General features: G+C 42.2%; 1 protein-coding gene and 1 long non-coding RNA gene across 2 annotated transcripts in view; one reads left to right on the forward strand and one right to left on the reverse strand.

Annotated features, from left to right (window-relative positions):
- PYGO1 (pygopus family PHD finger 1) overlaps window positions 1-14,984 on the reverse strand; it is a 31,026-nt gene extending 16,042 nt beyond the window's left edge. Inside the window, exon 1 of the mRNA XM_072808672.1 lies at window positions 14,583-14,984. Coding sequence (XP_072664773.1) covers window positions 14,583-14,631 — 49 coding nt within the window. The 5' untranslated portion in view covers window positions 14,632-14,984. The remainder of the gene's footprint in view (window positions 1-14,582) is intronic.
- A 477-nt stretch (window positions 14,985-15,461) lies between these two features.
- On the forward strand, window positions 15,462-16,972 carry LOC140622907 (uncharacterized). Its single transcript, XR_012022573.1, has 2 exons — window positions 15,462-15,964; window positions 16,106-16,972. It is a non-coding gene; the product is annotated as an uncharacterized lncRNA (long non-coding RNA).
- The last annotated feature ends 1,450 nt before the right edge of the window (window positions 16,973-18,422 follow it).

The following is an 18,422-nucleotide window of genomic DNA, read 5'->3' on the forward strand; positions in this document are numbered from 1 at the left end:
TACTCAATCAGGAGCTGAAAGCTGTGGGGCAGAAAACCAAGAAAAGGGGAACTGTCAAAGCTTACTGTTAACACTAGCCACTGTGATCCTTTTAATCAGTTAATACTTGAACTTCTTTATCTCATCTCTTCACTCCTACCTGCCCAGCGACCTCTGAATGTACAAGCCAAATGGACAATGGACGTGGGAAAAGGTAATGACAATGGAACAAGAAGACTCTTTTATCTTAAGAAAGCAAAGAAATTTTTATCTCTCTAGATATTATCACCCTATGTTATGCCACTCAATCTCAACTAAACAAAATAAATCTCTTATCTCGTCTTTACCCTTTAACCTTCATCTAAAGCTGAAAGTTGAAGTTATGTGTCTCTTCATAGTCTTACAGAAAAGTCTAATATATTAAGGCTATTTTTCTTTTTTTTTTTCTAGATTTATTTAGTTATGATAGAGAGGGAGAGAGAGAGTAAGAGAGAGGCAGAGACACAGGAGGAGGGAGAAGCAGGCTCCATGCTGGGAGCCCGATGCAGGACTCGATCCAGGGACTCCAGGATCGCGCCCTGGGCTAAAGGCAGGCGCCAAACCACTGAGCCACCCAGGGATCCCCCGGCAATTTTTCTTATCTAAAGAATCTACAAATTATTTTTTTAAAGATTTGTTTATTCATGAGAAACACAAGAGAGAGAGAGGCATAGGGAGAGAAAGAAGCAGGCTCTCCATGGGGAGCCCTATGCAGGACTCGATCCCAGGACTCTAGGATCATGACCTGAGCCAAAGGCAGACTTAACCACTGAACCACCCAGCCATCCCAGAATCTACAAATTGTTAAAGATTTTCTTGTTTGAAATCTATTTGTAAGTATAAAATTATTTTTTCTACTTCTAAGTACTTTTTATTTTTGTAAACTGTGGAGTATTTGCTCTAGGGATTTTATGTATTTTTTTTTGCTCTAATTATATATTATATAAATTCTACCTTTTTATTTCTTCTATTAAAGAATATTTTTTAAAAGATTATTTATTTATTTATTAGAGACAGAGAGAGAGAGAGAGGCAGAGACACAGGCAGAGGGAGAAGCAGGCTCCATGCAGGGAGCCCAACGTGGGACTCAATCCCAGGACCCCAGGATCACGCCCTGGACTGAAGGCGGCGCTAAACCGCTGAGCCACCAGGGCTGCCCAAAGAATCTATTTCACTTTAAAGTCCTTAAAAAGGAAGTAAGGGTATTGTCCTGTACACTAGATGTGGTATACCTTTTATGTCATTTAAGTTTTCATTTTTATCTTCACCTTATTTGCAATAATGGTTTCGTTTGTGATACTGACTATTCTCATAAATAGTGAGTGTTTTATTTTAACATTTTATAATGGGGTTCCAATCCAAGTTGGTGATGTAGGAAGATCTTGAACTCACTTCCAACATGGACACACCAATCTACACCTATTTATTAAGCAATTCCTCTTGAAGAACAATTGAGGGCTAACTGAACAGCTTCTGCACAACAAAAGATATAGAGACCACATAGAGAACAACAAGAAACACAGTAATGAAGGGAATCCTCACCCTCAACAGCTGCAATCTTTAGTGGGGAGGGATAGCACTGAAGGCCGACTATGAGCACATTCATCACCTCTGAGGCACAGAAAAAGGTACTAAAAGGGGAACTAAAAGGAACCAGTCTAGAACTCTTGCCAAATGATTGGGGAGCAACCCTGTGGGTTGGAGGACTGGCGAGCACCATGGTTTATGTTTCCCCTCCACCTTGATAGAGTGGATAGGAGCAGGGTCCAGGTATCCTGGCTGACCTACCACCTCAGTGAGCCCAAGGCTTTTAGCCATCCCCAGCTGTTCCACCAAGGTAGCCCCAGTATAGCACGCACAGGGACACCCCTGTTCAGAAATCACTACAGTTCCAGCCCTCTGGCCAAGGTAACAAAAGTGCAAAGCACCTCAGAACATTCTAGGCCCACACCACTTTAGCGCTAGACAAATTGCCAGGGCACACCTGGTGCAGATGCCTTAGGACCTCCTGGCCTGTGCCTGCTTTGGCTTCCAATGCCCTCTATGTGGAACATCCCAGGACCCATAATCTGTGTATGCTTTGGTTCCATACACCCAGCTACAGTGCCCCTTGAGCCTCAAGACCACTCTCACCCTTTGGCATGCATCCACTTCACCTTCAGTGGTTTTGTCAGGGTACTCTCACAGAGCCTGGGACTCCAACCCAGCCTGCTTCAGCTTCAGCTGTCTGGCCAGGGTGCTTTGTGCCTGGAGAGTCCTAGGACCACACTGGCCCACACCCACTTCAGCTCAGACCATCCCACCAGAGCAGCCCCAGCACAGAATTCCCCAAGACTACCAGTCCAGCCAGCCATACTCCAACCAGGCAGCCAAAGTCACCAGGCACACATGGTCTACACAGAGGATGATCATGCATAACATCAGACCATTCCTTCGACTTTAGAAGCGGCTGTTCTGCTTAATTCACAGAAAATAGAAAGTCCGCCAAAATGAGACAGGAATATGGTCTAAATGAAAGAATAAGACAAAGCCTCAGAAAAAGAACTAAATGAACTAGAGATAAGCAATATGCCTGATAATGAGTTTAAAGTAATGGTTATAACGATGCTCACTGGACCAGAGAAAAGAGGGGAAGAACTTAGTGAGGACTTCAACAAAGAGATAGAAAATACAAAAAAGAACCAGAGTTGAAGATTACAAAAACTGGAGGGAATCAATGGTAGATTAAAGGATGCAAAAGAATGGATCAGTATTCTAGAAGACAGAGTCATGGAAAGAACCCAACACAAATAGCAAAAAGAAAAGAGAATTTTTTAAAAAATGAAGATAGGTTAAAGGATTTCTTAGACAACAACAAGTAAACAGACATTTGCATTATATGGGTTCTTAAAGGAAAAGTAGGAAAAAAGGGGGCAGAAAACATATTTGAAGAAATAATAGTTGAAAACTTCCCCAACCAGGGGAAGGAAACAGACATTCAAGTTTGGTAATCCTAGAGAGTCCTAAACAAGATGAACCCAAGAAAGTCCACACAATGACATATATTTATTAAAATACTGAAGATTGGGCAGCCCTGGTGGCTTGGCAGTTTGGTGCCACCTTCAGCCCAGGGCATGATCCTGGAGACCCAGGATCAAGTCCCACATCAGGCTCCCTGCATGTAGCCTGCTTCTCTCTCTGCCTGTGTCTCTGCCTCTCTCTCTCTGTGTGTGTCCCTCATGAATGAATAAATAAAATCATCTAAAAATATATTGAAGATTAAAGATAAAGAGAAAAATTTTAAACATCAAGAGAAAATAAAATAGTTACATATAGGGGAAATCTCATAAGGCTATCAGCAGATTTTTCAGCAGAAACTTTGCAGGCGAGGGACACCGGGTGGCTCAGTGGTTGAGCATCTGCCTTTGGCTCAGGTCATGATCCCAGGGTCCTAAGATCTAGTCCCACATCAGGCTCTTCTCAGGCAGCCATTTTCTCCCTCTGCCTATGTCTCTCTGTATCTCTCATGAATAAATAAAATCTTTAAAAAAAAAAAAGAAAAAGAAAAAAAGACACTTTGCAGGCCAGAACAGAGTGGTATGATATATTCAAAGTGATGAGAGGAAAAAAACCTATAACCAAGAATACTTTAGGCAGCAAGATTATCATTCAGAATTGAAGGAGAGAGAAAGTTTCCCAAACAAAAGTAAAAGTTCATTATCACTAAACCTGCCTTATGAGAAATGTTAAAGGAACTTCTCTAAGTGGAAAATAAAAGGATATAATTAAAAGTAAGAAAATAATGGGGGTGCCTGGGTAGCTCAATCAATTGCATATTTCAGAGAAAAATAACAAATAATCACCAAATTTGTATGGAACCACAAAGAGCCCAAACAGTCCAAGCAATCTTGAATAAGAAAAACAAAGCTGGAGGTATCATAATCCCAGATTTCAAGCTATACTACAATAGTTACAGTTATCAAACAATTTAGTACTGGCACCAAAACAGTAACATAGATTAAGAGAACAGAATAGAGAGCCTAGAAATAAACCCATGTTAATATAGCCAATTACTCTATGCAAAGGAGGCATAATGGTGAAAAAAATAGTCTCTTCAAGAGCTGCCTGGGTGGTTTAGTTGGTTGAGCATCAGCCTCTTGAATTTAGCTCATGTCATGATCTCAGGGTCATGGGATTAAGCCCCATGTCAAGCTCCACGCTCAGTGGGAAGTTTGTTTGAGATTCTATCTCCTTCTCCTTGCCCTTCCCGAACTGCTCACACAAGTACTCTCTCTCTCTCTCTCTTAAATAAATAAATAAATGAATGAATGAATGAATGAATAAATAAATAAATAAATAAATAAATAAATAAATAAATCTATCTTTAAAAGACATAGTCTCTTCAATAAATGGTGCTGGGAAAACTGGACAACTACATTAAAAATAATGAAACAGGACCACTTTCTCACACCACACACAAAGCAAACTTAAAATGGATTAAAGACCTAAACATGAGACCCGAAACCATAAAAACTCCTAGAAGAAAACAGGAACCAATTTTTCTAACATCAGCTTTAGCAACATTTCTCTAAATATGCCTGCTAAGACAAGGGAAACAAAAGCAAAAATAAACTATTGGGACTGCACCAAAATAACAAAGCTCTCACACAGCAGAGGAAACCATCAACAAAAGGAAAAGATAACATACTTAATGGGAGAAGATATTTGCAGATGACATATCTCATGAGGAATTAATATCACATAAAGAACTTCTACAACTCAACACCAAAAAAAAACAAATAATCTAATTTAAAAATGGGCAGAAGACATGAACATTTTTCCAAAAGAGACATACAGATGGCCAACAGACACATGAAAAGATGCTCTACATCACTAATCATCAGGGAAATGCAAATCAAAACCACAGTGAGATATCACTTTACACCTGTCAGAATGGTTAGCATCAAAGAGACAAGAAATAACAAGTGTTGGCAAGAATTTGGAGAAAAAAGGAACCCTTGGACCCTGTTGGTGGTAATGCAAATTGTTGCAGCTAATCTGGAAAACACTATGGAAGCTTCCTAAAAATTTAAAAATAGAAATACCATATGATCCAGTAATTCCACTAACTGGATATTTACTCAATACAAAAGCACTAATTTGAAAAAAACATATGCAACTCTGTTTATTGTAGCATTATTTACAATAACCAAGATATAGAAGAAACCTAAGTGTCCATTGCTGGATGAATGCATAAACAAGATGGGACGGACGGATGGACACACATGCGCGCGCACACACACACACCAGAACTATCACTCGGCCATAAAAAAGAATGAGATCTTGCCATTTAGGATAGCATGTGTAGACTTAGAGGGCATTATGCTAAGTGAAATAAGCCAGATAGAAAAAGGCAAATACCAAGTGATTTCACTTTTATGTGGAATCTAAAAAAAAAAAAAAAACATTTAAAAAGCAGAAACAGATTCATAAATACAGAAAACAAACTAGTGGTTGGCAGAGGGGAGGGGCTGGTGAAGGAGAGTGGGAGATAGAGGTTTCCAGTTATGGAATGCGTAAGTCAGGGGGATAAAAGGTACAGCATAGGGAACAGAGTCAAGAATATTATAATAGCATTGTATGCTGACAGATGGTAGTGCAACTACTTGTGGTGAGCATAGTATAACGAATAGTTGTCAAATTACTGTGTTGCAAACCTGAAACCAATGTTAACAGTGTGTTAATTTTATTTCAATTAAAAAAAAGGTTTAGTATTTTCTATTTTTTCCTTCAAAAACAGCTTTGCTTCAAGAGTAGTTCAAATAAGTATACATTTTAATTAGTATGCTGCTTAAATGACACAAACTGAGTCTGTGTCCCTCCCAAAATTTACATGTTGAAATCCTAATCCCCAGTTTGATAGTACTTGGAGGAGGGGCCTTCGGAGGTAATTAGACCCTGCCCTCATGAATGGAATTAGTGTCCTTATAAAACAGACTTCTGAGAGCTCCTCTGGCCCTTTCACATGTTACAACGCAACAAGAAGACTGCCCAGGAAGTAGGCCCTCACCAGATACAAAATCTGCTGGCACCTTGATCTTGGACTTCCTAGCCTCCAAAATTGTGCTAAATTGCTTATTGTTTATAAACCACCCAGTCTATGGTATTTTGTTATAGCAGCCTGAGCTAAGGCAGTGCTTAACACACTGCCTGGCACACAGTGGACCCTCAAATACTAGTTTTCATTTTGCTTTCCTTTAGACAAAACTATACCATAAGCTGACTTCATTTCTATTTCGTTTGTTCTTTTTCTTCCTTTTCTTTTCCTTCCTTCCTTCCTTCCTTCTCTTTCTTTCTTTCTTTCTTTCTTTCTTTCTTTCTTTCTTTCTTTCTTTCTCTTTCTCTCTTTCTTTCTCTTTCTTCAGATTTTTTTATTCATGAGAGACACAGAGACATAGGCAGAGGGAGAAGCAGGCTCCCCACTGGGAGCCCGATGTGGGATGCTACCCCAAGAACCCCAGGATCATGCCCTGAGCTGAAGGCAAGATGCTCAACTGCTAAGCCAACCAGGTGTCCCACTTCATTTGAGTTTCTATAATATTTAACACCCTATCAAAAGATCTAATGTTAAGCATTGTCAACACATTCAGTCGACAATCAAATATCAGTATTTTATAGTAGCACAGAAGTCTGGGATATAATGTCAGTTTATTCTATCATTTACTATGGATGTGAACATCTTAGCTAACAGTTTTGCCTTCATCTGAAATGTACTTCTCTAATACTGGTCTCTACCATTAAATGGCAAAATTATGAATTAGTATGTGAATACAGTATTATAAGAAATGGCCTTATATGATTGAAATGAAAATGCCATTATACCCTTTTAGAATGTAACGCAGAAAGTGTCCGCCATGTGATGCCCAGAACCTAGAGCAATCTGGGTATATAATAAATATTAAATTCTGAAAACCCTCAACATCTGTGATTTAAGATTTCAAATATTTGTGATGCTTGGACCAGCTGTTCTCCCCAGACTAATGATCTTTTTATTACTGAAGTGCATGAGGTTTAAAGTTGCTAACAGGGGCTCCTGGGTGGCTCAGTCAGTTGAGCATCTGCTTTTGGTCAGGTCATAATCCCAGGGTCCTGGGACAGAGCCCTGAGTTGGCTCCCTGTTCAGCAGGGAACCTGCTAATCCCCCTTCCTTAGTGGCTCCCCCTGCTTGTGTGCTCTCACTCTGTGTCAAATAAATAAATTAATTAATTAAATTTTTAATTTAAAAAAATGAAGTTGCGAACAAATGTAAAGCTTATTTATAGGAGGGTGGGTGGATGGCATTCATGTGTGAGGCTGACTCTATACAAGGATGCCTCTAATAATAAGCTTATTTTATTAACAAAGTCAATCAAATTTTTTAAACAAAAAATTTCAGAAATAAAGGAGAACAAAACTGCAAATATTCATAAAAATCGTGTAATAAACAGCTTATTTGCTTAGCAAAACTATGAAATCTGAGGGGTTTCTGCTTTTATAAATTTTTTTGGTTGTCTTTTCTATAAAGGGAGAGAGTCTTCATTTCTGTTCAGTTCATATTCACTCCCAATCAAAACAAGAAAAAATATGCTGTCTTTTACTTAGTAATTGATTAAATATACCTAAACGTCAATGTTGATCACATTACTTGTATTTTAGAATGAGTATTTTAGAATGCATATTCTATTTCTGTTTTAAAAGTAAACAGGTAACTTTAAATGTACCAGGCAGTGTTGTAAGTGCTTTTACATATACTAACACAATGAATTCTTTAAACAACTCTATGACATAAATACAAGTATTATTTTCATATTGCATGAGAAAACGGATGCACAGAGAGGTTAAGTAACTTGCCAAGGACCACATAGATAGTAAACAGTAGAAATGGGATAAGAACCCAGCAGTTGGGCTCCAAAGACAAAAGCTGTATTATTTTTCAGCATTGCTATTACCATGTCTATAGAGACTGGGAATAGAAGAGACCTATAATCATTCTTGACTAAAGTTAGGGATGTCTTAAAGGCAAAGATGACTTATACCCCTTGAATTTCCTGCAATAAGAGGGTCAGAAGAGAGAATTGTATAATCTTTCCTAAGAGGTAACCCCTCCCCACCTCTAGGAAAGCAAACTTGGAAGACTAAATTACTAAATTACCTAAGTTGTTGAAACCTCTTGGTCAACATTCATCAAATTAGATTTCAGAAACATCTGTTGAGCTTATTTAAATATAGAAATATAAATAATAATTCCTCCCCATAAAGAGGAATTCTCTCCCATAATCTAGAGAAAACAATGTTTCTTTTCTTGAAACTCTTAAATTTAATGTGATAAATATTATGATCGAGATGAGCACAAGATGTTGAGGGAACAAAAGGAAGTCCCATCTAATTTTTTTAAATTTGTATTGATTTATTTATTTATTCATGACAAACACAGAGGGAGAGAGGGAGAGACACAGGTAGAGGGAGAAGCAGGTTCCACACAGTTAGCCCAATGCGCCGGGACTCGATCCTGGGACTCCAGGATCACGCCCCGTGCTGAAGGCAGGCGCTAAACCACTGAGCCACCCAGGGATCCCCAGAAGTCCCATCTAATTTTGACTGAGGGAGGACTATTAGGAAAGACATCCTGGGCAGTTTCAAAAAGCTGATGCTGTGAGGATGAGTAACCTACTAAAGGTGGGGAAAAAAGAGAGCGAGCCTAACAGAAGGAACAAAATGTGAAAAGAAAGGCTTAAAGGCAAGAGAAGCCATGACGTCTAGAAAGGAGCACACTTGGAGCATAGGAGAGTGTTTCATGGAGTATGAAGAATGAAGAACTAAGGGGCAGGCCTGGACCAAATAAAAAAGAGCCAATATAAGAAAAGTTGGATTTTTATCCAGAGATAACTACTGAAGAAGTTTACCAAAAAAGAGTAACACGACTGAATTGTGTTTTGGAGCACAGTGGCAATGGAACATAGTAACTAAGACTTTCAGCCAGAGTTTAGCTCTAGCTTTGACACTAGCTGAGTAAACTTGAATGTTATTTAACCACATAGTACTTGACCTTTCTGAGCATCAGTTCGTCAACTGTAAACCTAGAATGATAATAACATCTAACTCAAAAGGGTTACTGAGAGGATCAAACAAGACATCCATTTAAACAAATTAACAAAAAAGATATTTTTTAAATAAATAAAACAATTAACAGACTGCTTGGTAAGTGGTCAATAGGTAGTAATTATTTATCACCAGCAATAGTAATATGGAAAATGGATAAAGAGGGATAAAACAGGAGGCCAGGAAACCAGCAAGAGACCCATGATAATAAAGAAATAAAGTCTGAACTCAAGAAGTGGTTATAGAAAGGTCAAGGAGATGGTAGGTACAAAAAGTAGTAAGGAGACAGATATTCTAAGACTTTGGAACAGTGCTGGGTGGGAGTGGGAAATGGGTAGGGTCACTGGATAAATGATATACACCAAGACCGGGTAGGAGAAATAGCATACCGGACAACCCATAGATGGGTACCTTTCAATCAATATGTTAAAAACAAAATTCATTTATCTTTCCTTCATAAATCTGCTCTTCCTTTAATATTCCTGTGACACTATTCTTTTGTTTTTTTTTTCTTCTGCCTCTCAGGCTACTCCTTCATATTCTGCTTTTCAGCGTCCTCTTTTCCTTTTTGTCTCCTGAATATCAGCGTTCCCAAAGTTGCTTTTCTCAATGCTTTTCTCTTCTTACTTTCCACTCTCTTGGGTGAGCTATATACTCCCAAGGCATCAATTAGTATTCACTTGTTTACTGATAACTTCCAGATCTCTATTTCTGGCTCAGCCCACTTTCCTCAGTTTCAAACCATGTAGATCTATTATGCACATTGAAGCAACCCAAGGGGATATTCGTTTAATGTGCTGAAAATCAAACTACTTTTCTGCCTACCCCTCCTATGCACCAATTAAGAAATATAACAACAAAATTCCCTAAAATCTTTCCTTTCATTGGCTCTTCCCCTCCACTTTATGACTACATAAATTATGTTGCTTCTCCAATCTTCATCCAAATCCTCCATATACTCATTAGACATGTGCCTACATTTTTAGCAATGTCTACTTTTAGTACTTTTATGATATCTCTAAGCTATTCTCCCATTCTAAAACACAACCCTGGGCACCTGGGTGGCTCAGTGGTTGAGCATCTGCCTTTGGTTCAGGTCATGATCCTGGGGTCCTGGGACAGAGTCCTGCATCAGGCTCCCCATGGGGAGCCTGCTTCTCCCTCTACCTTTCTGAATAAATAAAATCTTTAAAAATATATGTATATGAAATAAATAAAAATATATATAAAATACATTCCTAACCTCTCCAATGTAATTGCTAACTCTGGTTAAAAACTTTCCACCTGGAATGAATGCCTCAACTTCCTTCTTCTTCTCTAAATTTCTCTTTCTTCATTCTCTTTTTCCTTCCTCCAAGACTACCTCTTCATTTCACTGAAACCTTGATGCTATTCCCATCTCTCACCTGCAGAGATCTGACTTCTGAGAAAGCAGCCTTGTCTCTCTCATCCCTAGTTTCCCACATTGAGTGCCCCTAGCACGTGGTACATATTTTAAAACATGTATTGAATGCTTTATTAATGAATTATCCACTCTTCTGCTGCTTTTCAGTTTCTCCCCTCTCAGGTTCTTCTGTAAGTCTACAAATAATGTTTGTCATTTTTCAAGGGAAATAAAAAGACACTTTATCTTTCCAAGCTACTGGCTATGTCTTTCTGTCTACCACCAAGCTTCTTTACATCACATCTTTATCACTTAATTTTCACTACTTTAAAATGTGGTTTTCTCCCAAAAGTGCCTTAAAATAAAGACTTTATTTATGAGAGACACAGAGAGGCAGAGACACAGGCAGGGAGCCTGACATGGGACTCGATCCCAGGACCCCAGGATCATGCCCTGGGCTGAAGGCAGCACTAAACCGCTGAGCCACCCAGGCTGCCCACCAAAAGTGCCTTCTTAAAACCACTGCTGACTTACTAGGTCTTTTTCATGTTCTTTCTACATCACTCCCACAAAGGAATACTCACTGCTTCTTAGAACTCTTCTCCAGGAGGCATTCCTTGATTTCCTTAAAGATGGGTTATATATGTCCTATTATTTCCTGTAGATGACCACAGCACTTATCATGCTGTTTGTAATTACTTATTTGTCTCTATGCTAGACTAAAGATTTCTTGAAGACAGCATTATGCCTTCTTAATCAATATTTCCACTGTCTGGCACCACGACTGCTCGATAAATATTTGCTGAATAAATGAATGGATATTGTGATCAGATCAACACCTAAGAGTTCTAAGAATATTGGATAATAGTGGGAATGTTGGTTAAAATAAGGATGACAAGGTAACATTCTAAGAGAACAATCAAAAAGCAGCATAAATATATGAATGAGTTACTTCATGTATTCACTCATTTGGCATTTACTACAGGCAAAAATGAGGGGAGAAATAGAAAGATAACTAAGATACTGTACCTATCTTCATGGATCTTTCCTATAATCAAGAGCTGAGGGTCTGGGGATGGTAAGAACTGGTAAAAAATAAGAGATACTTTGCCACTAAATAGAAATTCTGAATCTAATTTTAAAATATCAGGACAAGTTTAGAAGACTACAGATCAGCTTCCTCTGGCCCACTCACCTTCTTGATTCAGGTCTATCATCATCAGTTCTCAAAACCTAGTAGGCATAAAGATCACCAAGGGATCTAGTTGAAGATGCAGAGAAATCTCCCAGAAATCCTGATTCTGTGGTTCCAGACACCTTCTTTTTAACAAATATCCCATGAGATATACTTCCGGTCTACAGAGCATATTACTGTAAAGTCCTTAGTCATCCATGTTGTCATACTTTTGCCATATCTAAGCTCCATGTATAATATTATTTGCTTAACTAATTTCTTTAAATTGAATTGAAACTGTGTATCTTAGCCTTATCCTAAACAAGAGGTTTGGTAACATATTTTTTTATAATACACACAAAATAAAGACATAACTTACTTAAAAGTCTATCTGTATACATCAGTGGATGGGAAAAGTTTAAGAAGCACTGCTCACAGTTTATATTCTGCAAAGACCACATCCTGCATGCAGTCTTAGAATATAAATTGCAACAAAAAGTTCCAAAGCAGTGAAGTTCAGCAGAATTGTGCTTCAGAAGAGCTCATGTAGATATTCTGGTACCTTCTATAAAATAACCCAGAATGTCTTAAAAATTAACATTAAAGTCACTATAAAGTGACTTATTATAAAAACCCCTCCTCATATTGACTTAATTTAAAAAGTGCTTTGCCTTTTATTCTGCTACTTAACTCACAGAATATTCTTAAGATGACACCTGAGGCAACTGCAAACAGCTAAGGCACCAAACTTAAAAGCAGTAACTGAAACAAATTAAAGACAAAGCTGTGCTCTAGACCTACAATAAAATACCCATCCACTTTTTAAAAAACTACATTTAAGACTGATAATTGAGTTCAAAGGTAGAAACTTGAAACCTCTGTTTCTTTTCCTTCAGCCCCAAAGTAATTTATAATAATAGGCAAAATAATATGGCAAAAATATCAGAGGAATAATTGTATCTCAGAAAGGTCTATTCCGTAAAGGGTCTGGCAACTCAAAACCAGACAGAAAAGAAAGCTGAAATAGAAAACCTTTACTCAATGAAAGACTGTGTTGATATTAAGCCTTAAAAACAATATTCTGCTGTTTTGTGGATACCACATTGTCATTGTGTTACAATCCAGTTCTATAGGTTTAATCTCTAGTCATGTGGAACAAAAACATGGATGAATGACTGTGGTTCTTGATCTCTATAACACTTAAGTCAATTGGAAATCTACCTTACTACTTACTGATTTATAAAGCACTTTATCCTGTTTGGATGAAAGAATTATTGCAATAGCCTCCTAACAAGCTTCCCTGCTTCGGCCCTTGTTCCCTAGGGTCTATTCTCCACAGAACAGCCAGAGAAATCCTATTAAAAATATAACTCTTGGGGTGCCTGGGTGGCTCAGTTGGTTAAGTGTTTGCCTTTGCCTCAGGTCATGATCTCGGGGTCCTGGGATTGAACCCAGTGTCCAGCTCCGTGTTGGGGGGGGGATTCTGCTTCTCCCTCTCTCTCTGCCCCTCCCCCCTCATGCTCATGCTCTCTCTCAAATAAATAAAATCGTTAAAAAATATATATATATACACACACACATACATATATATATATATATATATTTATATAACTCCTCTCACCCTATCTTTCTACGCTGCTCATACGTACTGCACTCCCTTTGCTCAATCTCTGCTGGTTACCATAACTTCTTTTCTGTTGCTTGAATACACTAGGCAAATTCCAGATCCAGGGCCTTTGCACTTGCTGTTCCTTTTGCCGAGACTGCTCTTCCCACACATATCCATATGGCTCTGGTCTATCACTTCTTTTGGGTCCTGCCTGAAACATCATTTTCCAGATGAGTCTTCGTACCTATAATCCCTACCTCTCCACCTAACCACTTCACCTGCTTTGTTTTTTCTCCAGAGCTGTTACTATTTGACATTCTAAGCCTTTTGTTTATTATCTGTTTAGAGCGTGAACTCCTGCTGGGTGAAGACTCTTCATGCTTTGTTCGCTGTTGTACCCCCCCCCCCCGTGCCAAGAACAGTGCATAGCACACAGTACATGTTCACTAAATATTTGCTTAATGAACAAACAGTGTTATTTCAACTTTGGGACTTTCAGCCTTAACCCTGTTTAGAGCTGAAAATAAAAGCTGGCGGATATCCCCCAAATTTCCAGCCGGTATTTGGCGTCTGTGAACTTACATGCATTATCTTTTGTCTGGTACAGCGTTCCCTCCGATTTTTCTTAGATAGTAAGGCAGCAGGAAATTTCCTAACTAGCGTGCAAGGAAGAAGCAAACCAATCACGTATAAAATTGCTTTTAGGTGATTTGATTCTCATCCATAAGCCAATAAAGAAAATGCCTTTTGAATTTATACAGTGTCTCCTCTTAAACCCAAGGAAAATAAGCTGTCGATTTGTTGCCTCGGAGGGTGGGCAGGGGGGGCCGGGGGCGCTGGGGGAAACGCGAAGGCCCGGTGGCACACCGTCCTCAACAGCGGCAACTCTTGAGCGGTCCAACTTACTTTTCGGGGGGTGGGCATCGTTCGTGGTCTCTGCCGGGGGGTGTTTCTTTCTCACCCTTCGAGGTGCCTATTGTGCTGTCTTGCGAATGAGCCAAGGTGGGAGAGGAGCGGGGTACGCAGGGATGCTGAGTGCGGCTTCAACTGCCGCCTACCACAAAGTGGAGGAGGCGAGGGCTCCGCGCGGGTGTCTAGGGGCGAGCGGGCTCCGGGGCCGCGCGCCTCGAACCGCAGCCTCGGCCCCGGGGCGCGGGCGGGACGCGGGCTGCGCGGAGTTAGGCCCGGACGGAGCCCCGTGGCCTCCCAGCGGCCGGGCACGCGGCCCCCGCGCGCCCCGCTCGCCCCGACCCCCCCAATCCCGCGCCCTGCCCGGTTACCTCGAACTCTCTTCAGCGAAATGGGATCCTTCTCCTGTTCTGCTGACATTACAGACCGCAAAGCATGACTCCCCCCCAGGCCGCGGGAATTCGGTCTCTTTGATGCTGCGGCGGCGGCTCCTCCTCCTCGCGGGGCCGCTGCAGCTGCGAGGCGAGCCTCCGAGCCGAGGCGCGGCCGAGGGCGGCGGGGACGCGGGCCGACTTTGCAAAGTTTGGGAGGAAGACGAGGCCTCGGGGCGGCCGGGCGGCGTGCGGGGGCCGGCGGGGCTCAGCGGCGGCGGCCGGGAGCGCGGCCTGGGGGCGGCCCCCCGCCCGGGGCCGGCATGTGCGGAGGACTAGCGCGCCGCCGCCGCCGCCGCCGCCTCCCACTCCCGCTCCTTCTTCTTCTTCGCCGCCGCCGCCGCCGCCGCCGCCTCGGGAGCCGCTGACAGGGGAGGCAGGAGGCGGGCGGCCGGGCCCTGGCGGCGCACTCACAGCGCCCTCTGAGGAGGAGGTCCGCGCTCTCGCCGCTCCCGAGTCGCAGACACAAAAGCCCCCAGCCTGGAGCCGCCTGCAAACCCCGCTCTGGGGCGGGCGAGGGACGTGGCGCGGCCCCGCGGCTTCCCCGCCCTGAGCTCCCCAGCCCCGCGCGGGGACGGACTTCGGGGGGCGGGGGCCGCTGCCTGGTCCCGCGGCGCCTGCCGCCGCCGCCGCCGCCGCCGCCGCCGTCTCGCGCTCCGCCTCGGCCCAGCCCCCACGGCCCGCGCGCGCCTCTCGCTCCGCGCCGGGACTCGCGGGCCCGCGGCCCTCGCGGCCGGGGCGGGCAGTCGCGCGCCGAGGGGCCGCCCCGCCCAGCCCAGCCCAGCCCAGCCCAGCCCCGCGCCCGGCCTCCCCCGCCGCCCGCCAGGCCTGCGGACGCCCGGCTCTGCGGCCCGCACGGCCCGGCCCGGCCGCGCTCCTGCGAGGAAACGGCGTCTCCGAACTTCGTCGGAGGCCACAGCAGGCATCTTGGCCTCGCGGCCGGGGATCTGAGAGAGGAACGCAGGACCCGAGGAAACTTTGTAAGCGGGAGCCGGCGAGTCCTCGGCCGGCGTGTGGAGATCCGCATTCCCGGCTCCGTGTCCGTGGTCGGGACACCTGTTTGTGGAGTGCCCCAACTTCAAGTTTTAATCGCTTGACTCTTCGAGAGAGAGAGAGAGAGAGAGAGAGAGAGAGAGAGAGAGAGAGAGAGAGAGAGATGAGGAATTTCATACAAGAGGGGAGGGGGGTGGGGCGGCGAGAAGACCGGCCCTGAGGTACACGTTACACTTTCGGAGAAGGAGCCCCAGTGTGATCGACTGAACATTGGATCTGGTCGCTGATTCCCATCCCTCAGGTGGGCTTTGTGACCTGAGGCAACCTAGGTAACCTCTCTGAGTCTCACACTGCACGGTCTTTAATAAAAGGCCGCGGGGCTGCATCTCTGAGGTCTCTTCTGGTCTCTTCTGGTCCTGACATTCTTTGACGTGCGTTTACAAGACTCTTGTCCCTGTTTGTGCTTATAGGTTTCCCAGTAATCCTGCTAAAGAGAATCTGTAGGTGCAGGCTCTGAACTTCAGTCAGGTGAGACTGAGCTTATTGCGGTGTTAGAATCACTGAAAAGCACTCATGAATCGTAGGAGGACTAACCACAAACAAGAGGCGGCTCATCCCTCCGGAGACAAGACTCCTAAAACTCACTCCACAGCACATACAGTAAAAGGACAAAAACAAACATGAAGCCAATGTATAGTCCTAACAGCTACGTAACAGGCAAGCACCTCAGAAGCAGCTTTAAAAGGATATGGATGTCCAGGGGACAATTTTCACCCTTTCTCTAGTAAGTTTTGAGGAAATGTCTCAGAAGATGGAGACTGAGGAAAATTTTGTACAGGAGGCACATAGGAGGGGAAGCCCATCCTCCTCCCCACCCTTCAGCAGCTAGAATGCAAGCTCCCTGCAGGCAGGAATTTCATCCAGTTCACTACTGTCTCCTCTGGTCCCTAACAATGATGGGCAAGTGTTCAACATTTTCTGTTGTTGTTGAATGAACGTGTGAATTAGACTGAAAATGGCTCTGGGATGACAGGATTGACGGTTTTGTTGAGTGTGATAAAGCCTAAGCTAATTTTATGATAAAGCAAAACCCTATACCTTACAGGGTGTTGAGAGATGTACTTTGGAAATATCAGCCAATATGGAAATGTAGAGTTTTCTTTATATAAACCTAAGTGCGAGGAGAGTGGTTGAGCAAAATCATTGCTGAGAGATTTTGAATTCTTTATTGTAATTCCCTAAAGGTAGACACTCAGAAATAATATGTAAATCAAGAGAAGCGAATTGGCCGGTTTCTAACGATTTATCAAGAATAAAAAGACCATCTTACTCAGCGATGGATTTTTAGATTGATTTGACTTCCAAATTCTGACTACTTACTTGCTACATACCAGAATTACTTGGAGGGCATTCTAAAATTTTACATTCCCTAGGGGTTCTCCCTCTCTCTGGGCCTGCTGTTTCCCCTGCTAGTCCTCTCTCTCCCTCTCTCTCTCTCTGTCAAATAAATACATAAAATCTTTTTAAAAAATAAAATTTCAGATTCCCAAACCTCTCTCCAGATTTACTGAGTCATGATTGTTGAGAATGAGGTCTGGAAATCTGTCTTTAAATGTTCTCTGTGTGATCCTGCAGCAATGAGAATTGTGCTTTATATTCCTTATGCTTCCAGTATGACAGAAAATATCCCTTCACTTTGCTGTTGTAGTTTTATCCATGAGACTTGATTATGAATTCCGGAGTTCATCTTTACTCCCTCTTTCATAAAGAGAGATTCAGGTAAATCTTTTGTTGGTGGGCTTACTCCACTGTTTAAAAATACATGCTCAGTTATGCCTTAAACTCAGTAGAAAGCACAGCTTAGGGTCAGCAAACTTTTTCTGTGAAGGGCCAGATAATAAATATTATACATTTCACAGGCCTTGTGTTCTCTGTCACAGCTACTCAACTCTGCCATTGTAGTAGGAGATCAATCATAGGCAATATGTCAACTAATAGATAGGGCTGTGTTCCATTAAACCTTTATTTATAAAAACGGGCAGCCAGAAACTAATCTGCTGACTCCTAGACTGGAGGTTGGATCACATAAAGGACTTCTGAGCACAGGGGACAGGCCTCTGCTGCAGATACAAATGAAGGGGGCATTAGCTAAAAATGGATAAACTACTCAGGACCAATGAGAAATGAGATCCAAGGACGGAATGCAGGGAAATATTGATATTTTATCTTATTCTCTTTATTTATTTATTTGAGAGAGAGAGCTCAAGTGGGGGTTGAGGAGAGGCAGAGGGAGAAGAAGAGGAAGAAGGGACAAGCAGACTCCCTGCTGAGCCTAACAAGGGGCTTGATCCCAGGACCCTGAATCATGACCTGAGCCAAAGTGAGATGCTTAACTGACTGAGCCACCCAGGCGCCCTAACACTGGTATTTTAAAAGATGGGTAGAGGTAGAGGAACCTGTAAAGGAAATTGAAAAGAAATGAAAAATAAAAAAACAAGACTGTTAGGGCAATTGAAAGAAAAAAAAAAAAAGAAATGATCAACATTATCACATGCTGCAGAAAGAAGTACTCATTTCTGTCAGCAGCCATCCTTTGCCTGGAATCTACTAAACTCCTTGTTTCATATATTTTGAAGTATTGAATTTATAGTTTTTTCTTTAAATATATAACATCTCAAATTTTGCTTATCTGTATTGTGGAAGGTAGCATAATGATGTGTTTAAGTATAAAGACTGATATAAGTTGGTTTAGATTTACATGTAAACTTTTTTCCAAGAAAAAATATT

The sequence above is a fragment of the Canis lupus genome, chromosome 32 (genome assembly GCF_048164855.1).
Source record: "Canis lupus baileyi chromosome 32, mCanLup2.hap1, whole genome shotgun sequence".
NCBI lineage: Eukaryota > Metazoa > Chordata > Mammalia > Carnivora > Canidae > Canis > Canis lupus.